General features: G+C 37.3%; 1 protein-coding gene across 3 annotated transcripts in view; it reads right to left on the reverse strand.

The window, feature by feature from the left end:
- LRRC7 (leucine rich repeat containing 7) overlaps nucleotides 1-25986 on the reverse strand; it is a 106461-nt gene that overhangs the window by 45411 nt on the left and 35064 nt on the right. For all 3 annotated transcript variants that reach the window (XM_075097300.1, XM_075097301.1, XM_075097299.1), the window contains exons 7-14: nucleotides 23201-23275; nucleotides 20361-20505; nucleotides 18256-18328; nucleotides 12442-12571; nucleotides 11919-12034; nucleotides 3840-3909; nucleotides 1691-1790; nucleotides 822-946 (exon numbers count right to left, since the gene is read on the reverse strand). In XM_075097300.1, coding sequence (XP_074953401.1) covers nucleotides 822-946; nucleotides 1691-1790; nucleotides 3840-3909; nucleotides 11919-12034; nucleotides 12442-12571; nucleotides 18256-18328; nucleotides 20361-20505; nucleotides 23201-23275 — 834 coding nt within the window. The remainder of the gene's footprint in view (nucleotides 1-821; nucleotides 947-1690; nucleotides 1791-3839; nucleotides 3910-11918; nucleotides 12035-12441; nucleotides 12572-18255; nucleotides 18329-20360; nucleotides 20506-23200; nucleotides 23276-25986) is intronic.

Here is a 25986-nt window from a genome sequence, read left to right on the forward strand (position 1 = left end):
TCCTAATTGGGAAAAATATTAAAAAGAAATATCAACATTTTCTAAGATGATCTAAATGGAATGTTAAATAACTATTAATAATAGTATTTTTAATTTTAAAATTAAAATATTTTTGTCTCTGGCAATACATTTTACATTGGGTATGCTACCACAGTTAAAAATTTGCAATGTTTAATCATTTGATTTGGGGTAATTCCTTTATATTATTCAAGAAACAGAAATTTTCATGCCAGGTAAATGTAGATGGTCCCGACGATATCCTTATAACAATGTAACTGATCAAGAGCTCAACTGAAAACTCTACAATTATATTAATTTTAGATAAATGGAGGAGGATATTCATGTTTTGATTTTCATTTTTGGTAGGTTACAAAATTGATGAGAGATACCTTCTCCAGCGCACATTTCTGTGTAACTCCATGAAGTTGCAAAGCTCTTGTCGACTTCCACTTTGAGAGGAATATGGAATTCCCTATGTCGTCTAAATATTTCTAAAGAACCAGGTGGACATTAATTCTACATCTCCCAACATTTTGCATTAGTTTTGTCTTCGTGTCACAGCAGGAACCCAACATTAGGGTTATGGGCCTGAACTGACTTATGAAATCAAGGTTTTGCTGTCTAGACAATAGCAAAAACAGACATTGATAATGCGTACTTTGGGGAGAACAGATATATTATTCTTCCTCAACTGCTGTACTTGAAACATGCTGATGAGTATTTTCTGGGTATTTAGAGAAAAAAAACAGTTCAAGTCAAGGTCTGTAAATTGGATCCTGTCCATAATACATGAATACCAGAATAAATCAAGCAGAACTTACCTTGACTTTCCCTGCATTTTCCTCCTCTTCCTTTTTTTCTTCAAATTCAAAGGCAACAGTCATACGTTGTTGTCTCTGCTCCTCCCATAAAGTAGGGTTAAAACTATCACTGTCTGACTGGAAATCTACAGTTAAATAGCAAGCAACAATGCACAAGAACAAGTAATTAGCGCACCCAATAGAAGAATGGAAATGATCCGAAAAGACATGCTCATAGTTGATCATGTAATATTGGGTTATTGTTTTAAAACCGTTGAAGGGGGGCAATGAGAGTCGTAACTGACAAACCATTACAAACAGAGTTTAGTATTAAAACTGGAATGAGAGTGACGGGAAGCAACAGGGTTTCAGGGCAGACGCAAAGCTGAGGGGCAAACTCTCTAACTTAATATAGGAATATCAGGAGCCAAACCCTCAATTCTGCCAGGCTCAGAGCTCTGAAGTCCCCATGCCTATGAGCTGGCCCACCCCCCAGCTCTCTCAGATGGGTCCAGTGTCTCTGCAGGTTGAGCTGGCTCTGGCCAACAGCCTGCCCACATGGCAGCAAGGCATATCCTAGAATTTCTGTCCCTTGCACACTCAATTCACGGGTTGAAATTTTTTATATAAGGCCATTCTTCTGAAAATAAAAAAGCATTTAAGAAAATGTAAATCTGGTGGCCTGAGAATAACTGATCTGCAAACAGGATTCCTTTGTGTATGACAAAATATAGACTGTTATGTGTGCACCACTGGCTTTATGTATCAGAAGAGACACTCACACACAGAACCACGTCTGAAACCCCTTCCCTCTCCCTCCTTCTGTTTTTTCCTCCACTATCTGAACAAGCGCTGTTCCTGCCTTTGTAGAACTGCTGATGGCGTTTTACCTTCATCACTGCGGGGTTGCTGAGGAAACATGTAGTTAGTCAGTACTCTCTGCTTTGTTTCTGGGTGAGCCTCAGTTTGCAGTGGAATGAGAGCCTTGGACTGTACAGAAAAGGCAAAATAAAGAACTGTTAACTCAGAGCGTGTCTTAACCGAGATGGGATTTTAGCATTTGACAAATAGAAAATACAAGATTAACTAAAATTTGTATAAAAATAAACTCCTCTATGGACTAAAAGAAGTATTAGTCTGGTGGAAATGCCCCCTCTCCCATTCCTCACTTCTGTAATTTCTACCAGCATCAACAGAAGAACACTAAATGTCAGAAATACTGTCTGCATGTTCAGAGTCATATCAGTGAGGAAGTTAAAGGATCAGCAGAAGAAAGCTGCAACTACACAGTTAAAACACCCACATTATGGCTGTGATCTCTTTTAAGCTAGGGATAACAAGGAGTAAATGATAGTCATGGTTAATGAGAGTTATTAGTTCATCTGAGGGTAAACCTGGTACAAGATACTGGAGAATTTACATGGAAGTACTCTGACTATTTGGATGTTTTACTTCAGTTGATTATTTTTTTATTATTGCTTTGGTCTAATGCAGTATCTAGGAGTGACTACCATAATTCACAGAACAGAAATTGATCTATACTACATCGTAGAAAAGTCAAAATGCCAAAAAAATATTGTATATTTAAAAGGAAGTGTATGTTCTGTGGCTGGGCTGAGGAATCATGCAATGTTATTTTTTGTAGTGGAAATTAGAGTGAAAAACCCAAGAAATCTATTTCAACTCATTAAAATTTACTCATAATTTTCTATTATCCCTTCTATTAGTCTCCCCTCCCTTCAGCTTTAAAATTTTTTTGCTTAGCTATAAAAGTCGGAGTACATTTAAGGAGCAGTGCAATAAGCATGTACCAATGTAAATCTATAGACTGCACGGCATTTGACTTTTCTATGATTTAAGGGCACAGCTGAATGGTACACAGTGGCCAGGAGTCAGCAGGAATTTCATCTGACATCTTGACAAAAAAACCGACTCCGTCTGCTGGGCCATGCCCCGTGGACAGGCATGGGCTCTGCTCTGAGCAGTTCTGCAACCAGCAGTGCTCAGCACAGGCGTACGCACATGATCTCCTGCAAACAGGCAGCTGCAGGACCTGAGACCCTGTGGCTCTTTCATACGGATAAAAGGATGGATTAATTTCCAGTAGTATGATAATTGGCCCCTGAAGAATTATCCTCATCAGCTTCACTTAAAGAGGTAAAATATCTGACCACAGGCACTACTGCAAAGTGAGAAAGATGAGACTATGTGAATTTGAGATTATTAAAAACTGTTAGGCATGTCAAACATGTCTAACATTGTACAAATTGAGTTTTTCTCCGTTTAAACTACGGAACAGAAAAATTATTCTATCTACCAATTCTGGAAAGGATCGAGACTTCTTTTAGTGCTCAGAGGCTGGTTGAACTGTTACATATCTCAGTGTTCATGTTACATAATTTGTTTTAAAATGGAATCCTATAGAATATGTGGTAGTGAAACCAAACCCCTCGGAACAAAGAAAGGCATACTTAAATTTAAAAGTAACTTTTAAATGAGAGTTTTATCTAAAACAAGACTAAAAGTTCTTGTGCATCTTTTACATGTTTAAACTCGCACTGACTTTAATGGAGTTCAAAACATGCAGGAATGGAAGCAAGGAAAAGGGAAAGGGAAGATGACAAGACTAGAGGCATAGATGGAGTAAAGGATGGGACAAACTAATAGCAAGTTTGATAACAAAGTCTTACCCCTTGACTTTCTATTTACAAAATATTCTCTTGACACTTTTGGCCTTGATTTACTACTTTTGTACGGACAGAGAAGCTTAGCTAGATGCAATAATGATGCAAGACATATAAGGGTAAGATGATATAAAAGATTATGATAAGACGTAATAAATCCTGCAAAGGTGATCTTTCCAACTTAATAAATGACAGCCAGCAGAAACTTTATCTTGTTATGAAAGTAGAAAGCTGGACCGGGAGCAAACACGTCTAAAATTCTACTACAATCATGTATTAAATTATAGGTTTCATTTACAGCCCTTACTAAGATCACTTAGTTACTGAAGAAAATATGAATATTGAAAGTAATTACCTGGTTGTCAGAAAGCCACAAAGCTGCAAGTTCTTTAAGCTTAGTAAAAGTGAATGGTAAATTCTTCAGTCTGTAAATGATAATATTGGAACAACATGAATCCTTCATTTTAACAATAGTTTCTTTTAAAGATTTGTATGTAGCATGTTTATCTTGATCCTACCGAAATAGCTATAATTTCATATCTTTATTTTCTCTCACTTTTTACTAAAATATAGTATTTTATTAAAGGCGTTCTACATTAAGAGTGACATGAAACAGTAAAAAAAAATTAGCATTTCAATTATACATGTAAACACATTTCCTAAAAGTGATCTGAATGTCAGAATGGGGAAACGATGACTAGATATTTCTGGAAACTTCATTCATGTTTTTCCCACTAATTCTGAACTTATTATTTTTACTTTTCAGTCTGTACCACATGAGAGGTCTGTCCTAACCACACACCTTCATCTTTGTGTTACAGAAGGAGCTGGAGGACTGTAGGAAGAAATGGACTGACCAAAGGACTGTATTACAAAGACAGAAGTTAAACGTCATTTAACAAAAAGAAAAGAGAAAAAGCCCTTTTCTAAGAGAGTCAGATAATCCCATACCGTGGAAAAAAAGGGTGTTACAGATCTGTTCACTCACACCTCAGATAAAAACAGGCAATCCACCGTCAGGTACTCCACCTGCACGGCATCACCGGAAAATCCTTTGCCCCTCTACCGGCAAATAACCAACAATACTCCTGAACTGTCTTTATATTAAAAACCTATCTGTATTTCTGGGAGATGAGCACCCCACAAGCTTTTGTACCATTGCCTTAATTGAGCGCTTTGAAAGTGCATCCATTATGGAATTACTTTAGATAGATTTTTGCCACAAAGTCATTACCATTACAAATCGTGCTATTTCAGAAAGCAGTGTGTACCTACTGCAAGTAACAGATTTTAAAGATTTTAATAAGAATACCTTATACTAAAAATGACTTATCTATAAAAGTGAAATAAATTGACACGATCGTATACACATACATAGTGTACTGTGACATAAACTCCAATTACATGCCTGTATAGATTAGTGCGGCTTTACATGCATGTGCATGTTTAAACCTAGAATTAATTCCATAAGAAAGTAAGGAGTGCCTAAACTACCTGAAATTTAGTTTTCATTCCTGTCTCATAATAAAATGAATACTGCAATGTGGAATAGTGCAGTGTGTTACATTTTTTATAAATTCAGGTTACAAGTTTAAGCTTTAATAGTTAACATAAAGATTCTTAAACAGCGTTTATCCAGATGTTTTATTCAGAACTTTTTTTATTGTGCAAAAAGAGACAAACTTTTGCTTTGCAAGCGATATCTTTGGTTTTTTACACTTTAGGATTCAGTACCTGTAATGTAAGTTTCAAAACTATACAGAAACCTTTGTCTGCAGAGGGTTACTGGTGATGTTTCCAATGCACTCAAGTTGAGAAGTATGTATCAAAGGGAGAAGCAAAACTGGTAAGCGTGCTTCAGAAATTATGTAGGGCAAGGGGGTCTCCAAGCTGGTTTTCCATTTCCAAATTAAAACAAAACACAGAATTCTTGATTTTTAATTCTTCTTTGCCAATAAAGCCTGGATACCTGTTTTTAAACATCTGAAAAGGTCCAATTTTAAGGAGTCTTTAAAAGAAAAAATCTCAGCGATCAAAGAATGTAGGCACCCAAAATCATTCCTGTTTTTTGAAAATTTTCAACCAAGATAAGCCTCAGCCTCTTTTTCTAATTGCAATTTGTTTTTGCAAGTTTAAGACTGCTTTTTAAATTGTGTATTTTAGGAACATTCCTCCTTCATCTGTACTAACAATGCACATACAAAGACTCTGACTTTCATGAACAACTGAATTACTAACTGATTTTGCATTATACCCACTTTCTAAACAAGGCCCATGATAATTGTCACTTACACTATATTAGTTTAACCATGAAAGGTAAATACATAAATGTTTTTCTAGCTTCATCAGACAAAATAAGGGTATAATACAGCTACAAAGGCTCTCAAATATTAGTTATGCATGGATGTGGGTTGATTACTTTCTACATACTATAGGCTAGACCCTATTTGATATGAATCAGCATAACCCTGCTGATTTCAAAGAGCTAACTCACATCATCCTCAGTAAAGGATTTGGCTTCCTCTGAAGAGAAAACTGTTCATCAGTAATTGAAAAAAGTGATTAATCTTCACTGCTTCCATTGATCTAATACATGACTGCAATCAGATATCAGTACAAAGAAATGAGAAGTTTATGGCTGTGCTGTTCAACAGAGTTTCTTCTTTATGCTTAAATGCTGAAACTTCTCACTGGACACTGTTTGGAAAATTACATAAGTAATTGTTTTTATAAATCTAAGGGAAAATATCTTCACAATACTAGATGAAACTTTAATTGGTGCATAGATAGTTAATTAAGATGATGGCCAAATTAAATTAACTTACAATTCAAAGGCAAACTACGCTGTACCAAAATGAGTCATTCTTACTATGGATGGTATTTTACTCAGTCTGAATAAATAGCCTTTGCATGAGGCAATTTCTCTACTGGAAGGTGCTGTTTGATTGTTTCAGAGCAACTGTATCCCAGCAATCAGGACTAGGAGTAGGAATAATAGAAATATAGCCACAGACCCTGCACCCATTCCTTCAGGCATCAGTTGAATGGCATCCAAAGACATGCAGTCTGTGGGAAAACAATATCTCTGAACCTTCAGAGCAGTTACACTAGTTCTAACACATGGCAGCCAACCACTGCGCATGCTTTCCTGCGTGAGCAACAGCTTCATTCCTGTGCCATTTTTTAATCACTAGTAACTTCAGTTTGCAACCTCTTGAACTGATTTGTAAAAAGAGCTGAAAATGTGATAGCCAAATTAAAGAAATCACTTAGTGCTATAGAGATTATCTGTATTCATATTAATTAGGTAAAATTACAGGTAAAATCATGTATGCCATTGGTAAATGTAAAAGTTTAGAAGTTATTAGTAAAAATTTTTCTTTTAAGGTAAATCCTGAAGCACTAACTGATTTTTCAGGAAAACAAATGTCTGCAGTAATAGTTTGGAAAAGCATGAAATGCATATATTAATTTTATAGTACTTAATTTTCACATAAAATTGTTTTCTTATGAGAAAAAATGAGAAGAAGTTTCCCCTGAAGTTCCTCAGGTGAATAAAACCAAACTAAACCAAAACCAGCACAGTTTATGAAATGACACCCCTAAACTAGTTCTTTAAGAACAATCTAAAACTAAAAGAAAGGTTACTTACCAGTAACCGATGCTCTTTGAGAAGTGTAGCCCAAATGTACATTCTAACAATTCTACCTCTCAATCACAGGACTCATACCTGGAAGGACTCTGAGGAGAGAGGAGAAGCAGATGGAAGACAAATGTATATGTGGACTACACATTGTGAAGAACACCGGTTACTGGTAAGACATCGTTTTTTCTTTGAATGAATCCCATGTGCACTCTTAACAGTGACTGAATCCAAGCAGCTATCCCCAATGACTCATTACACGGTGGAGGTCTCGATATCTTTCGTGCAAGTAGTAATTGCACAACTACTTTATCAAATGCTGCATTGGTTCTTGAGGCACTGGAGACAGTGTTATGCCTGGCAAAGGCAAGGATGAATCTCCAGGTAGCTGCCTAGCAAGTATCTGGAATCAAAACCTTCCTCACTGCATAGGGTGAAGCCACCTAAGCTCTGGTGAGAGGCACACTAGCCCTCATTAGACTCCACCTTTGCAATCTGATAGCAAGTCAGGATTCAACCCATCACTGCCTTTTATTGTGCAGAGACAGCTACATACTGCATTTCCCAGGGATGATGAAGAGCCTCTAACAGGGTTGAATAGGTTTGGACCTGTAAAGATAAAAGGAGAGTGGACTCCCACCTATGGAGATGAGAAGTATATAGTCTTAGACTGTATGGCATGGGAAAGAAGAGTCTAATTCCCTGGTTAAAATGAAATTCTGACATGAATATTTGAAGAAAGTCCTAAACTAAACCAGTTTCTGGTCAATTAAGATCAGCAAGGTCCATCTTACAGTGATGAGGGGCTTCGGAAAACTTGGAACAGGAGCAAAAACCCGTAGTAGCTGAAACCATAGTATTAAAAATGCACTAGAGAGTAACTCCAAACACTGACCCACCTTCGAGCAAAATGTTTCAACTCACAAAAATCTGGGATTCTCATTAGCCTGAGTGGCAAAAAGTCAGGTTTGCCTCCTTCCTGAAAGACATCCAATCGGGATTTTAGACCAATGCTCCCAAAACATTTTTGACTTTCATACCCAGACAGGCTCCAGGTAATGCGAAGAGAGAGAAGTCCTCTTTTCCTCTTTACATGCTACATCTCTTCATGTGTGCCTGACCATTCTGAGAGTACACCGCAAATTTTCTACACCCTCTGGCAGGGCAAGTTCAAAGCCACCAATATCCCTGTACTCTAAATGCCTTGAGTCAGAGTGCACTCCCCATGCCATGAGGACCAAGTCTAGAATGAACAGTTTTGGTGGCAAAAGGACATCTCTCAGTAAACACTTGAATAGCTCAGCTATTAGCAGAGAAAGTCACCGGGATAAAGGCAATGACGTAAGTGGCTAATGGATACACAAGTGCACCATTTACAGTCACAGTTGTAGACAATGGAGGTGAAATTTAGCATGTGACAAAGTAGAAGGAGATGACCCTGAGGTATCATTCACTAGGATTAACTTGCAGTGGACAGATCCCCAGTGGAAGATTGTGTTTCTTTTGTAAAATTATACATCCATGATGATCAGCATGGATTGACAGTCACGGTGATGAGTCTGTTCCCTCTGCAAGGAAAATAACATGCAAAGATGCATAAGCAACTGGACACCTGCCCGAATGGACATGGAATCCTCTCTGTTGTCAGGAGAAAGTCATCAAGGACTGACCAGATAAATTGCTGAAAGAATATGCGGTCATATGCACAGCCCATCACTGTTTGTTATATAGTACAGGGAGTAACAGCTGCTCTTCAGGTTTGTGCAAAGGTTGGAGCTTTTATGCAAAGAAGGCTGCATCAGCAGTGTTTGGTGTGACTGGGTCTGCCTTACCAGCGGAGCCCACAGAGGCCAGGGCTCAGCAGGTCTCATAACAGGCTGACAGGGAAAAGGCTGACCCACATCCTAGGACCCAGGAGCCCAGCACCATAGGGTGACGCATATGCACTGACCCCTTGGCTCCAGAACTGCCTTTCTGCTCTGCTTGCGTGTCTGCGTCTCTTCTTACAATGGCTCGAAAGGGTATCCAGGAAAAGAGCTGGTGTGCTCTACCTCCTCTGTCATATCCAAAGCAGGAAGAGTAGAGGGACAAAACTGTTCTGGTAACATGGAAAGGTTCCTAGCAACAAGTGGAGCCCAAGTACACTCCTTATTAACATGTATATGTGGACTCATTCAAAGAAAGAATGGATATTACCTTAATGTTAATATGAATGTGAAAATGGGAAAACAGAAAAATGGAAAAAAAAAAATTCAACATTAGGATGTTATCTGAACTTTGTCCAAACCCTTTGGTGCCAAAACGTTGAAACTTTTAAATTTCATTAAGGTGGGAAATTCCGTAAGAAAAGCATTACCACAATGTCTCAGCAGGACAACCTTTAACCTTAGCCAGAACTGATATCAACAAAGGAGTTAAAATTTACTCCCCAAACCACTCAAGAAAAGCACAAGACAATTCAACCAGGTTTAAAGGTTGAAGGTCTACAGTCTGAGTCAGTTCCTATCCCTCCTAGTCTACACTGTGCTCTCCCATTAGTACTACAACGCTCACAACTCGCTGTACAGTTTTTCAGGTGGTCTTGAGAGAACAGCTTCCCACCCCAACAGGCAAAGGCCCCGTTCTCCTGCCCTCCTCACACGTGCTGTGGTGCACAGCCGCTGTTTACCTTTAGCTGGCTTTGGTGTTTGCCAGACTCCATGGTGAGCAAATGGGCCATGAGGAGTGTCATAAAATGAACACAACAAGAAGCACAGTAGCTTCTTCCATTTCCAGTGAGATAAGTCAGCTCAGTGACTTGTCCAGTGAGCCCTGAGCAAGCATAAGGGCAGATGCTGGGCTACCAGCCAGCACTGACGGGGAGTGGGAACGACAGCAGCTGACACTTTCCACCCCAAGGAACATCACGTCACTGGAATCCTGGTCCCATAATTAGCTTCCTCCGCAATGGAAATCCCAGTCCTTTTTTACACATGGGCAGCTGGAAAAAAGGAAGGTGGGACAGCACTGCTGTTCTAGTGACATCCAGCTGTCAGGTCCACTTGGTCAGGAAACCTTGCCTGCTTTTACCACCTCCACTGCCTCCTCCCAGCAGTAAGCCACCTCCTCCCTCTCTCTCCCCAGCAACAGCACTCATAATCAGTAATTACACATGAAGTCACATGCCTGAAATCAGCGGCTGACCTGACTGAAAAGTAACTTGGCAAAAAAGACTAGTTTTCTGTTTCCTCAGTGCAAACTCATTGCACAGTTACGGGTTTGAAAACAGGGCAAATGGTGATCCAGCTCAGACTGGTTCAATGTGCCAGGGAAGGCACCCTGCAGCTGATGATCCTTGGAATCTCAAGAGGCCCCGAACCAGCACCATCCTTTTGCCTCCCCACTCCTATGCCCACTCTGCGCCTCCTCCTGCGTGCCTCTACAGCTGGCTGTGCAGCAACAAGGTGGACCAGCCGCTGCAAATGTCCATCTGAAAATTCACCATATCTCTGATCAGCTACTTTCATCTGTATCACTTAGGTATTCAAGATCACCATACGCCTGGACAAAATCACACTGGGACAGGACAGAGTATATGAATGCAGGAACTGTGAGGGGAAGCTGGACTGCCTTTGTTGGCAAGAATGTCAGCCTGAGGGAGTTTAAAGGGTTGCCTGAAATACAGTTTCATACTCTAGCTGTACAGCTAAAAAGCACAACTGTAGACAGCTGTGTTGAGATACTGATGGGACAGAGTAGTCCCTGTCCCTCGGAAAGCACTGGAATTTGAAACCCAAAATCAAGAGACCCAATATTTGATTCTGGGGCTTGGACAGTTTCAACAGAAACTAGAGTTAAGTTTAACTTTATATTCTGGTCCGTACATAATGTATTTTATGATACACAATTGCAACGCAGAAAATCATCTAATAAAATTAAGCAAATAACTTTCAACAAATACATTACAGGGATTTCTACATTACTTCATCTTGTATTTTATGGTCAACCTTAATTTCAACAATGAAACTGCTGACAGTACATCAGACACAGTCCTTCCTCTAATTTTTCCTGAGTACATAGGATAATTACTGGAAGCAAAATGGCATTCACACACCATTTGTTGCACTACTAAGCAAACTTCTATTTTGGTGGTTATACTGAAAATTAGCATATTCTTGGAACATACATATGGGTAAGTTTCAAGGAAAAGTCAGTCTTTACTGATGCCTGTGGCAGCACAGGATAGGTATCAAGAAAGGCTCACTGTAAGCACTCCTTTTCTCAGAGGAATAGTCATGTGCATAGGAACAAGAATCAGTTTTTTTGACAAAATCTTTACTCTGCTGAAGGAAATACAAAATTTTCTTTTCATTTCAGTGGAGTCAGGATAACATGCTAGTGTGCTTGCATTTAATGATTTCCTATATATCAGCATGTCACAATTTTTTAATCATTAAATATTACAAAGTTATAAACTATTTTAAAGCCAAATATCACACTTTCACATGAAAACACCAGGAGATAAAAGAAGTAAACAGGTTTTAATCTATTGAAATACACTGAGACCCAGATCTTGACCCCATTCAAGCTTTTCTTTGGATGTCAGTGGGACTAAAACAAAACAAAAATTAAAAAAAATCCACCAAGCTTTTTCCTTATAGCTTAAATAGTTTAAATAAAGTAATTAAAAATATAAAAATTACATTTAGAAATATATTATATATATATGTATTTTTACAATTACATAGAAATAGTTTAAAATTAAAAAAAATAAATTCTTAAAATGGTTTAGAAAAATTATGTGAACTATACCTGTTATCGCTCAGATTTAACACTCTCAGCTTCTGCATCTGACCAATTTCATCAGGAAGAAATTCTAGCTTGTTAGAGCGCAGAGACATGACTGTTATGTTTTTACAGCTTCCGATCTATAGGAACGAAAAAACCAGAGATGTTAGGATACCGACTTTGATAGAATTTATTATCACTAACTTTTTATGTCAGGAGGTAGCCAAATTGTGTGTTTACTATAATTGACAAAAAGCAGAAAATACAGAATCTAAATTCAGAAAATTATGCCCTCCTTTTGTCAGTAACATCAGGAAAATGTCTGGGGTTACTTGCGGTACTCTTCCAAGTGATACTCTCACCTTTACATGAACTTAGTAATTTACTGGTTTTACTATTTTGTTACCGAGTATGAAAGACAGATTCAGTCTTCCACATAGTGCAGAAACAATCAGTTTAACAGACACTTTGTCTGAGTAGGGATGAAATCTTGGGCCTATCACAAAACATTTCAATCTGTAATTTAAAAACAGAATCAGCTTCTCACTTCTCTGGGCAGTTCAGGAAGGAAATTCTCATCCACAGCCAACGTCCTCAGGTTATGAAGGTAGCCAATGGTAGAAGGTAAGGACTCCAACTCATTGCAGCTGCAGTCAAATTCTTCTAATAAAGATAAACTGAAATTGTAAATACACTTGTTAGATGCTATACAAGGACTGGATAACAAAATTTAACAATCTAAAACCTTTGAAAGTTTTAAAGCATCACACTACTACAGACATCATGCCCTGAAGAGGGAACCTTTATTGCATATTTCCCTAGTAAAAGTCTATAATAATATGATTTTTAGGAACTATTAGGGACACTGTTAATCAATCTTAACCAGCAAGGCAGTTTAAGAAAGACCACTTAGTATCCCCACATTATCATTCTCACTTTATATAGTGAGGAAGCATTCCAAGTACTTCAAACAGATAGTCATCTGGGCAATTCACACTAAGCTGAAGAATCAAACCAAAAAGTTTATAATCTTAACGTACAAAGACAGACAACAGGTAGAGAAATACCACTGGTAAGAGCAAAGGGAAGGGAAGCAGAAATTGCCTCCAGGGTACATTCCAACTGATGCGCTTGACAATTTCTACTACAGATCAGTCACGAAAAAAGATGAACTTGGATCTAAACTCAGCAATCTCAGCCTGTTGTAGTAAGACACAGCTTTTGTAAAAGTGCTTATCTTTCACGTGTTGAGAAAGCTGGCTAAAGAGTGATCTTGAATGGGTATCTGTATGGCAAGGACTGAAACAAAGCAGACTAAAGTAAGTGTCCTTCTGACACTCAAATTCTCTCTTTAAAAAAAAAGTAAATCATCTTCATTTCTGTCTTGTAACCCTTTTCCTAGATTGTTGTATTCTGTCAAACTGTGAAAAGAAAGAGACCTGACCTTTCCTCCACATGAGCAGGTTTTCAGGAAAGAGGATGAAATAGAGACAGCTGACCAAAACTCCCCTGTTGAACTGAAGTCCTGGTTAGCCATAGCCCACAGTACCAGGGAGCAGTAAAAAGCACAGCTTCCTAGTGTGTGGAATTGGCATTCGGTATTATTACTGCATTTTATTATCCATGAAGAGGTTGTGAAATGAGTTGGTGATTTTGTACTGAGTCCTAAACGAAAGGGGCCCACGCTGTAAAAGCCACGGTGTTCTCTGACAGCAGCGGGCACCTATGCAGGTTGAAAGCCAAGGAAACGCCAGGATTGCTGACCCAATGCAGAGTGCTGACAGTCAGCACTTGAACCTCCTCACCCACCACTGCTCCAGTACAAAATGGCCTTCAGAGGCATTTTTCTGCTCTTCAGGACCTTGTCCTAGCCAGTCACACAACCCTCAGCACTCTCTTCAGTGTTTGCTTTTCCCTGAAGACAGCAGGTGGTACCAGGCAACACTTCAACATCAATCTCACTTTGGTGATTAAGAATCAACAATTTGACCTTTGTTAATGCAAATAACACAAACAGAAATACGTATGTAATACATGTTATATAGAAAGATATATAAATATATATACATATTACATATATATTCTGCACATACACACATATATATAAATATACTGAAGAAATATCTACTGAATCTCTTAAAAAATTAGGCTGGATATAAACATTCTTGAAACAAATACTGTACTACACTGCTCATTCAGCTCACCAAATAGAAGTTTTGTGACCCATTACAAATGTTATTGTTCCCTGCTTCTGCTGCCCTTTTTTTACTCCACATGTACTATCTTCTTCTCTCAACTGATTTAATTAATAGTAAGGTTAAATGGCAAGCAATTATTTCTTCCTCAATGTGTGTCATCTCCCTGCCCACTGATGAAGGCACTAAGTGCCCAGAACATTTTTTCCAAATGTTTTGGAAGATCTGGTAAAAAGTCTACCTCTCCTACAAACCTTGCTCCTTAGTATTTATGAGTCACAGCTGCAGGACTGGACCTTCACTGTATGTCTAACTTACCTTTATTCCAGTTTTCAAGTCTTTTCGGCCTTCAAAGTTTATGAAACATGAAACCAGAAATAGCTATTCCTAACATGGAATTCTCAGAACTTTCCTCTAATTGCTGTATTTCAGTAGACTGAAAAGCCAAAGTGAGTCATAGAGTGATTAGTGAGAGAGATGCATGGAATATATCCAAAAGCTCTGCCAGGTTTGGTTATAGCTTTTCTTTAATATAACCTTTGTATCCACCACAATTTATTTCAAACTAGATACAAAGCAATTTCAGTAAAGGCAAAATTCAGTCATGTTTACCTACTTCATACAGAATATGTGCTTGACAGAGCAAAGTCCAACTGCAAAGGTTGTTAAATTGCAAGATGCACACATTCTTCCTTTTACTGATGATAACGCAACCAAAAAAGCCTGAGAATAGATAAGCTAATTGAGAACTGCTATGTTTCCAATGGCAATCAGAAAATCTGATATTCTGAACTGTAACTGTAGAAGTTTTCCTGACAGAGAAGAACTACTTTATCAGACAGTAGACTATTATTTGAAAGGTATTGTCTGGCACAGACATTCTCAGCTTCTTTCCTTCCTGATGACATCAGCAGCAGACAAATTAAGATGGCCACAATAAAAACAACAAAGCAACAAAGTCAGTGTGAAACTATATTTTATCTCTATAACTACCATGGTTAAAAAAAATACACACTTCAAAAGTGACTTTTCATTCATCATGGATTGTGCATGAAAGTAAGCTGACAATAACAGCTATAATTTCGACAATGCTAATTTAGCTAAAATATTAATCTTACTGTCTTCTTGGGCTAAATTCAGATCATTCTTCATAGGTTTAAAGAAAGGCAGACAAAAATCAGATATGCACCTGCTGTTCAGTTTGGCACCCATTGAAATGAGGCAGTTCACATTACATAGAATCACAGCATCATTAAGGTTGGAAAAGACCTCTAGGATCATCAAGTCCAGCTGTCAGCCCAACTCCACCATGTCTCCTACACCATGCCCTGAAGTGCTGCACCTACATGCCTTTTAAATACCTCCAGGGGTGGTGACTCTACCACCTCTCTGGGCAGCCTGTGCCAATGCCTGACCACTCTTTCAGTAAAGAAATTTTTCCTAATATCCGATCTAAACCTCCCCTGACGCAGCTTGAAGCCATTAACGTCCCAAGGTAGATCAGGAATGTTTTTAGACAGGTTAGTAGAGAGAGAGATTAATGGACAATGAAGACTGCCATGAATGAAAGAGTAGTTGCAACCCATCTCAGCCCCATTTCATACAGTCACAGCACTTTTCTCCCAACAGCCACAGCACCCAGATAACTGCCAAAGCAGCCTAAACCCTAAGTGTAAGCTACCCCCCCACTATTTGACCAACATTAGGCAAAAGCAATTTTGCAGGCTCAGGAATACAAGTTTACACTTTCCTTTGTAGCATCTGGACTGTCAGATATGGTATAGACTAGACACATGCACAAAATACTTATCTAACACAACACACTGCAACACATGAGCTGCACCATTACCCATGTACCGGTCACGACTGCCCTTGTGACACCTTCCTACCCACAGAGTGGGAGCATGGGCATTCACTCAGGTCTTACAGATAAAATCTCCATTCTTTGGGTCCAATTTGGTACCTAATCAACATGAGTCCACTGATTTTATGAGGAATGTTTTATTAAGCTGGGTCTTCTGTGCATAGTATCTTGCAGGGTCAAACTCTAAATGCCACTTGCAGGCTTGCCCTTTGAATGAGACTGCCAGAAATGAGGGTGGCAGTTCACTATTAGCAACATCGACTCAGACAGCATTGAAGCACTCTGTCTTGTCATGAAATTGGTCCCTGGAGGGAGAATTCCCTCCTCCACATTGCTAACCTTTGTGTGACAATAATATACTCTGCAGTGGGTACTACAACTATCATTTAGGAGAAAAGACCCAGTAGGAAACTATCTAAATGGATGAGTCAGAGGAAGAAAGTCCATTTTGATGTGGGAGACACTGTCCTCATTAAATAAGAGAAAGTACTTCATTTAAAAAGCACAACCAATCACTCAAAAATAATCTGATAATATTAGGTGATTAGCCTACTGCTTTGCATATACACCATTTAGAGCAGCAGCATGCATCTTTAAAAATGTAATTGATGCTCCATGATAAACAATACTGAACAGATATCAGGTTTAAAAAAAATGAGGGGTTCCCCTTCAATTTGAACAATTCAATAAATAAGACACCTTCATGACAGGTTTTATAAATCAACCCCAAAAGTTGTTAAAGACAATGTTGGACATTATATCAACCTTTTTGTAGAGTGTCCAGTAGAGCTTTGAGCCTTACAAGCTTTCACTGCCTATCAGAATTTATTGCTACACAATGTTTATAAGATTTCTGCTTTTGTGATTCATATAACCAATTTTTAATACTCTCCACGAATATCACATAAATCTAAAGATACTGCAAGAAGTACAGCACGGTAAGCCAAACCTGAGCTTTCAGTTGCTGCAGTTGTAATAGTTCACAAATTTGCATTTTTTTTTCCCTGACTGGCATACCAACAACTAAATTATTGTTGAAATTCTTACTATAAAAAGGGTGCAGGATTAGTAAAGCACTGGCTGTGCAGGTTAGAGATTATTTTCATTCTAGAGACCTCACTGTACTCTCATAATCATAGACAAGTCTAAACGAAGCCTTCTAAGCTTTACTTTTGGGAGCCTCAGAGCAGCCCTGGCTTAAGAAAGCTACTTCTAATGAAATAGTTTGTTGAGCTACAACCTGCTGAAGAGAGCACTGCGAGCAAAGACACGGAATCTGAGTGCAACTCTGCTCCCAGATGCCCCATTCCCAATGTTTCATGCTGACAGCACAGAATTGGTATAAATGGGATAACCATGTGTTCAGTCACACCAGACAGACAATCATTACTTAGGCTGAACTCTTTCTTCTGCATGAATATTACTGCTGATGCAAGGAGGAGGATGAAAAAACTGGAGCTATAGCTGTAGAAGGCAGCAAGGGACCACATATTCTGCAAATTTTTCCAGGTATCAGTTTATATAGCATTTCAGAAGTAAAATATGTAGAGGAACAGGCATCCTACAACAATATCAGTGTTAAAGGTATGTTCTGCCAGAAGGGCATATGTGTAGTGTGAAACAACACAAAGAATCCCCTCTTACCGTATGTGGAGACGGGCTTGCATCCACCTTGAATTTTACAATGAATTGCAGATTTCACTTAGCAATAAGCTCAAGAAGCACAGCAGTACAAGACAGAATTTTGCACCAGTGGTCATGTAATATCTGACTAATGAGAGCTAAAGGGCATCACTAGTGCTTTTCATAATAAGATTACTTATAAGATACTTTCACATTTTGATGTACACATCTATGAAATTATCATGACTTTTTAATTTATCCTACTTCAATATTTTAAGAAATCTTCCTACATAGGAGGTTTACAGCCATTTTCTTTTCAGCATCAAGTACTGGCTGTTGCTATGGAAACAGACGTATTCCCCCAAATACTTCTATTTCTTCTAATTTTGCTGCTCTAATCATCTAAATCACAAGTGATTCATACAGAAAAATATCTTTGTTCTTCTTGGAAAATGTGACACATTTCGTCTTCCTACCACTTCGGCCAGTATAAGTCCACAGAAGTAATAGTGTTGCTCCAATGTAAATGTTATAAGATGGGTGTTAGGCACACAGTTTGAAATTATTTTATAATCCAGTGCATCTTTGTCTTATTTTCTATTTCAAAAACCCTGCATTCTGCAAACAGAAGGGAAAACACATTTCACTTAATGTTGAAAATCATGAGACTTATACTCACTTTCCAATTGCATTTGGCAGAATTGTAAGCTGATTGTCATCTACTTTTAAAGTTGTAAGCCTTTTCAACAGTCCTACAAAACAGGTAAGGAAGAAGTAATAGGAAAATATTTCACGTTAATCCTTTTTACTTTCTGTAATCTCCCATATCCTTAAACAAGCAATGATTTCTAACACTGAATAACTTTGATGTAGATTTTGGAAAACATCTGTATATAGGACAGTACACAGACACATTCTGGTCCCATTGAAAATGTTTCAACAAAATGAAGCACTGATTAAATCTTAAGCTGATCTGCAAGTAGAATATTAAGTGTATTTCTAGAGTCTTGGAAAAAAACTGTAAAAAAATAAAGTATCCCATCTGTGTAGGAAGAGCAGTATTTCTACTCATCAATTAATGTTTCAATGGAACTCAAGTCCTGTTGCCTTGATTAAAAGGTGCTCAGAATATAACAAGACATTAGGTGAATTATCTAAAGTAAATGCTATCTTTATAAAGCTTCACAATATGTAGGTATGGACAGAAAACCAGAATCAGACTGAAATCCAGAATTAATCCTGAATGCATTTGTATATGCAGTTAACTCTTATCATTAAAAGAACTATTACATACGTCAGTGTAAGCAGATGCATAACTGGGTAACATTTGCCAAGACGGGAATAAAGCTTCTGCTTTTCCAGTGTGTAACAGCAGAAAACAATGAAAAAGTGAAGACAGAAAAAATGGGAAAAATAATGCATTACAGTGCTAGAAACAGAGCTTGAAATATATTTCTACCTCTTGGAAGTTTTTAACATTTCAAAATCAGTTTTTTCTCTGAAAGAATTCTGGATATACTGAAATAGCGCTTTTTGAATGATTATTTATACTTAATGTTGGGAATAATATAAGTTAATCACTAATATAGAGAAAACCGTAAACTGAATGGGCCGTAATATGGAAGCCGAAGCAAATGAGAAGTGTAATTAAAAGCGATACTAGAAACACTACTCATTTCAACTGCAGAACGTTTTTGTTGAAAACTTTTTAAAAATCAGCATGCTCCAAGAAACATCTAGGTTTCAACAAAATGTTCTTTTAAGAAGAGAAAGTTCCACCAAAATGAATTTCAGGAAGCTCTCATCTGAAAATGCATTATTAAAAAGACTCCTTTTGCTTTGCTTCTGTTCAATCTATTACCATTCAGTAATAGGAATTTAGAAATGAGAACTGAATATATGTAATTGCAAGAATGAATAATTCAAAATGTAAACATTTATTCCTTTTGTACAGGAGCTAAATGCCCTTTAAAAATCAATCTGCATATGCATATCAGAAAACCACATAAAGCAAAAATTCTAGAATTTATGGTGAGATGTAGAAGACCAAGATGGAAAATAGCTGTAAAAGATATCTAGTAATATTCACGTAGTACAGTATTATTAATTAGCAATACATTTTGGAATCTTGACTAAGTTTATTTAATTGGGGAACTTAATTCCACGTTCAAAGGGACACACTTAGGAAAGTGAAAAAGACAACGGTGATACAGTGGGCTCATCAGCTGGAAACAACAGAAGAGAGGAAAGACATCAAGTGTTTCCAAAGAAAATATAACAGATCAAGACTGAAATGAAATATCCGGATGTATAGAATGATATACCTACAACCACTTAGCTTCCAGAATTTCTGTATATTCTAAATAATTCAGAAATTCTATGCATGCAATATAGAAAAAATAAAATTAATAGTTTGAACTATTTCTCTGTTTAACGCTCTCGTATGGAATTGCACTCCTGTACCTAAGTAGTGATTTCCTTCAAGAGTTTCACACTGTGAACGTAAACACTATTATACTTACTTTCAAATTTAGATCAGATCTTTCTTTGCTTATTTTATTTAAAATAGCAAATCAGACTAATCAATACCTTCTAACCATGGAATTTTTTCCTGACTTTACAAAATGGTCATCATGGACTGTCCAGACACAGATATTCTGATCTCCTTGGGAATTTAATGGCAGTTCTTGTTCCAGCTATTATGAAGTCTCATCGTTACCAAAAAATGATATAAATGAAATCCTCAGCTGTAAAAGATTAGAATAAATTTGAAGCTTTTCTCACCGATGGAGTCTGGCAGTTGCTGCAACATATTGGATGATAACAGGAGATCTTCCAGTCCTTCACATCCTGATATGTCCAAATCAACAGTTTCTATCCTGTTTTTTGACACATCCAGGTACACGAGCTGTTTTAACTTCCCTATAGACTTAATAGCATGTTACGAAGTGTTACTTGAACAGATATACACTGCAAGTCAGTGTCTAAGTTTAATTAAAGACAATAGTAATAAAGACTTATATTCAGTTATCTCAGCATACTTTTTACAACATTTATTTCACTGGGGCAGTTATCAGTGGTGGTCTAACAACCCTCCTGTTCAGACAACTGCAAAACGACCTGTACAAAACTAAATGACATGTATCAAACTAATTAAAGTGATCTGGAGTCATTAAATTTGCTGAAAGTTTGAGTTGTCAGTCATACGGCTGTATTATTTCTTCATTTGGACACAGATCCAAGGGATGTTTACTCACAAGTCACATCTACTCGTAACAGCAGTCCTTCAGGTCACTGAGGCTAGGCATGCACGCAAAGCTTTTCTGTGTCAAACTGATTCTCTGAATTTTACAAAAACCAAAATCAGACTTTAGATATTCGTAGTTCAGTTACGAGCTGTTAACCCCAATAGTTCATGTTTGTGAATAAGCTCTTTAACTGCAGCTATAACATCAATGAGCAACAGGACAGGAATTCTTCCCTAATTTCTCTGAAAATCTGTGTCGCACGTAAGAGTTTGAAGCCTGTAGAAGCAACCTGCTTCTTGATCCACTATCACAAGATGGTCACTTCATCCTAGACATGAAATTTCGCCAAGAAAATCAACAAAAAAGATGTTATTTTCCCTCAACTAAAACCTACAAGTGGAACAGCAACGAGGTATCACTGCTGGGACTAGAGTAAACGAGCTGGATCTGTGACCCAGTGGCAGAGCTATGACACAGAGTGGAGGATTACTCGGTAGGAGTGACACAAGGCTGCACAACACTGCTATGGAGAACTACCATGTGGTTGTAGCACTGTGCATCCACCAAAATACTGTTTCAAACCAGACAAATAAACATTCATGGCCCACCCAGGAACTTCCTCCATGGATTTTGGGAAGTCGTTAGTGAAGTGTACGCATTCTACAGAAGTTCACAGGAGTGTGTTTTTTAGTTATTTACATATACTTTTACTTTTTATTTACTGTATACATGAAAAAGGAAAATAGTTTCAGACAGCTTCATCTACAGGTACTTTCAAAACAATATGATTATAGCTCGCTTTTCATCTCTTACCTTGCTGAGATCTGCTCTCTGCTTTTAAGGAGGCAGTTTCATGCTATTTTTAATCGTATAAATCGTATAAAGGGAAAAATCTCACTTTTACCCCAACCTTTGCCATTCTACCCATATTAATAGCTGAATACAATCTTTGTGTCTAGCACAGACTGCTTTTTTAAAAACTGAATTATCAACATTGGAAACTTGGCAAATGTCTAAATTTTAAAATCAATTACCAGTTGGTATTTCCTTTCTAATTTTAGAAGTAAAGTTTTAAAGTTAATATTAACTATTTTAAATATCTTATTTTGGAGAAGGCTTTCATAAAACATCATCTAGGGTCTACTAGGATCAGATTCAGGAAATATGAATTATTTACTGAAAATAATTAAGCTCCTTGGGATTCAGTTCCACGATCTACCAAACTTATTCAACTGTAAATACCTTCCCCAGGGATTATGACAGCTCAGCAGGACTGTGTTTGGAACACATTTTGGCACGGGATGTATTAACCAATTTCATTGTGAACAGAAAAGAAACAGAATAATGGTTAAAATGTTACACCGCAGAAAGAATACTGCAATACTCCTGTTCTTGATCTCCAGCTTGTTTCAGTATCAAGAAGTGGTTTCAACATCAGCTTTTCTTTTCACTGATGGAGCACTCAAAAAGTGGATATCTGGACAGTGACTGAAGATGATACTTTTCCCTGCTTAATGCAAAATTTTAAAATTAATGTAATCTATTTAAGACAAAAAATAGTCATTGCTCAGTGCAAAAAATTGCATTTTGATCAACAAATCTTCAAAGGTGAAAGTACTACTACTTCTTCCAGCACCTAGACATGTTTGTGCTAGATCTAGTTCTACATTTTCCCTGCAGCAATGAAGAGTATTATTGTGTGAAACATATGATCTGCTACCTGTGTGATAAAATGCTAACGATGGGGACTCCTTTCCTCAGTCAATCAGTCCAGGTATTTCAGAGTCATAATCTCAATTTATGGTAATAAAAATTGAAAATCAAAGTTCTGCTGTGGGGTAGCAACAACTCAGAAACAGCACTAATATGTAACCATGACCCTAATGTTTAGATTGTAAAATATTTTTTGTTCCATTTCTAAATGGAGCACTTTCTAGAGAAACAGATCTTCATTCCACTGCCTCAGAATTGTTTTTAGTATAGTTGAATCCATACATACTATCTGTTATTTTTAAGTTTACTTAGATTACTTAATATTTCCTCTTCCTTTTTAAAACTCCTGGGTTTTTATAAAACTGCTAGTTAATGTGTGGTGACCAAGACGACAATAGGAAACAATTTCCCCTCACAATGAAAACTACACAAGGCTTAAAACAGGCACATTCCCATTTAGACACTATTATGTAATAACTCAACATTTAAAAGGTTTTCATATGAAGAGCTATGCTGAGACTTTTATTTCTTGATGATAATTAATGACTATATGAACTAGGAATATGTACCCATTCAAGAAAATGCATACGCATTTATTTACTGCAAGGTAAATAGTTCGTTATATCACACAATAATTTAATTACATAAAATAAATGTTCATACCCCAGGTAGTATTTGCAAAGAATTATTGTCCATCCACAATTCCTTTAGATTCTGTATTTGTTCAAGAACCTCAGGCTGAAGAAAAGAATATAGTATTATGGACAGTTAAATAAATCAGTATTTTTTTTAGTTAAATATAAATCAATATTTTCTTAAAAAGAAACCCCCCTTTACTGTCTTTCTTCTTTTTATAACTCACATCAGACTTTCAGATAGTTGATGACATGAACAGTATCCTCATTTCATCTAATTTAACCACTGTTGCTCTTTTTCAAAACTTGTAAAATTTAAGAACCCTTTGGAAGAAAATTAATACAAAGAAGAGCTTCTTAGAAGTTCTTGTTCTAAGCAGTCTATTCGCCGTATGCAATTTATGAACAAGGCAAATAAGAGAAGTGAGAACTGTGGAGCTTCAGAAACAATGCACTGAAAAGACAGACCAAATCTCATCTTGCAGCACACGCGAAAGTCTGCCTTTTGCATGATTTATAGTCTTTAAAATAGCTTAACAGAGTCATATTGCTGAGCACTTCCCTGGATATACTGCATTTATGTACAATTTAATGTCTACAGTTGTCATATTCAGTAGTTAAAACAGCAGTATGCAATGATAAAGCCTTAAAATTACAATATTAAACTTTAATCTAGGATGTTCTATTCTTTTCAACACTATAGGATATTAGTGAGAGAAACTGAAAAAGCAATTCCCCAAATCCTTTCTCATTCATTACAGCTGTAAAATCGAGAATTATCAGGTCACAAATATGTCAATGTTTCAGTCTAAGCAGTATTTTTCTTTTTCATGAAACACTTGTCACAGGTAAAACAAGACTTTGAATTTGCCGTAGCTCTGTAAAGTCATAGAGATTTTTTTTCACAGTCTGCCAGAAACTGGTATTAAATATTTCATTTGGTTCTGACTAAATCAAATTCTAGTGTTTTAAAAGCCTGTGGTACTATTTCACTGGAATTATTTCAGCACAGCTAGAAACAAATGTATCTGTCTAGCATGGCAGGACTTTAAAGGAGACCATTATCTCCTGGTCTAAGTTCTTCGGAATGTTGTAATTCTCATAAGAAATATGATTTTCCCGTTGTCCAGGTCACATGGTACATTATGGCAGAAGCTCCTGATGGATCATCAGGTAAGAAAGAACCTGCTAATCTGGACAGCTCAATCCCTCAGTGTTCCATGTTGTCACGTAATGTGCTTCTATTAAAAAATGATTAGTCAATACTTCAAAGATTATTTACTTTGTCTTGGCTAATTCTATTGAAGTTTTGCTGTCCTTCAATGGTTAAAACCACTTCTAATTTCCAGGCTAAATTAATTTTACACTATTTCATTTATACTATTTATTTTATACTGTGATGACTTCTGTTTCTTTATTCCCCCAGAGTGTTCACTGACTAATGTTATTACAGATAATCATAATTTCCCCTCTCAACTTTAATTTTCTTTTAAATTCCTCTCATTAGACAGACACCCTTCTCAAAGGCAACGGACTACTATTACATTGTACATATTACAGCTTGATTTGAAATTTCATGAGCACGGATTATGGTGTACCATTATTAGGGCACACTGTGGATTATGGTATAGCATTACAGTATACCATAATCCAGATGAGATGTCACTAATGATTTGATAAGTGGTAGTAAAATCTTATTTGTCTCTGTTAGAAATGCTTCTGCTAACACATTTTTGGAGAATATTTTCATTTTCCATGTAGATTGCCACAATTAGACGAGACTAGACTGGAATTGAGCAGCCTATTTCAGTTGGAAGGAACCTACAATGATCACCCAGTCCCACTGCCTGACGAATTCAGGGCTGACCAAAAGTTAAAGCACGTTATTAAGGGCATTGCCCAAATGCCCCTTAAACACTGACTGGCTTGGGGCATCAACCACCTCTCTGGGAAGCCTGTTTCCGTGTTTGACCACCCCCTCGGTAAAGAAATGCTTCCTAGTATCAAGTCTGAATTGAAGACTGACATTAATCTTTGGTAAAAGTATATGACATTTTATCCCTTTTCCTTTTCCTTTTCTCCCTACCTTTAACTATTTTCTTTCAAATTTTCTTCTAAAGCCTTGATGCTGACAGCAGACTCCTGAAACTCTGGAAAGAATTACACCAGCCTTCCTCCTCCTTTCAGGCAGAGGTACTACAATTGCTTTTATCATTTGTCCAGTGCCATTTTTGACACTTCAAAGATTGGGAGATTTTAAACCCTTGACCCATACCTTGTGATTTAATGCTCCAGTTTTCCCTGAGACGCGTGACACATTACCTATACCCTTCCTTGATTATATTAAGGCACTTGAATATGGCTGCTATTTAGGAAGTGGCAATTTCTATTTTAGGAACACACAGCTATCTCATGATTTGTATAAATTTGTTTCTAGAAAATGAATGAACAGACTTACTTCATTTTTGCAACTACCTTTATTCTTAACCCCATGCCTATTGCTCCAGTTTGTCTGTATGAAGAGCAGAGTCTCCCACTGCAAAGGGAAGAACTTCAATAGTCTAGAGATGGACTGTCAAGAAAATTAAGCTCTTTCACACGGTTCTAGGTAGTAGTTTTCTCCAATAAGAAGGAAGTTTCTATTGAAATACAAATCACATTTTCAGAATGCATGAAAAAAAGGACCTTTCGATCCCTTTTTCCAGGTGATCTTGATTTAAACTAGTACGACTAGTACCACTTTTCCTATGACATTTCTGCAGACGCATGCTGCTCCTTTGCCTCTTGGCCCATTCTGCTTCTGGTATTTGATTC

This window comes from Phalacrocorax aristotelis, chromosome 6 (assembly GCF_949628215.1).
Source record: "Phalacrocorax aristotelis chromosome 6, bGulAri2.1, whole genome shotgun sequence".
NCBI lineage: Eukaryota > Metazoa > Chordata > Aves > Suliformes > Phalacrocoracidae > Phalacrocorax > Phalacrocorax aristotelis.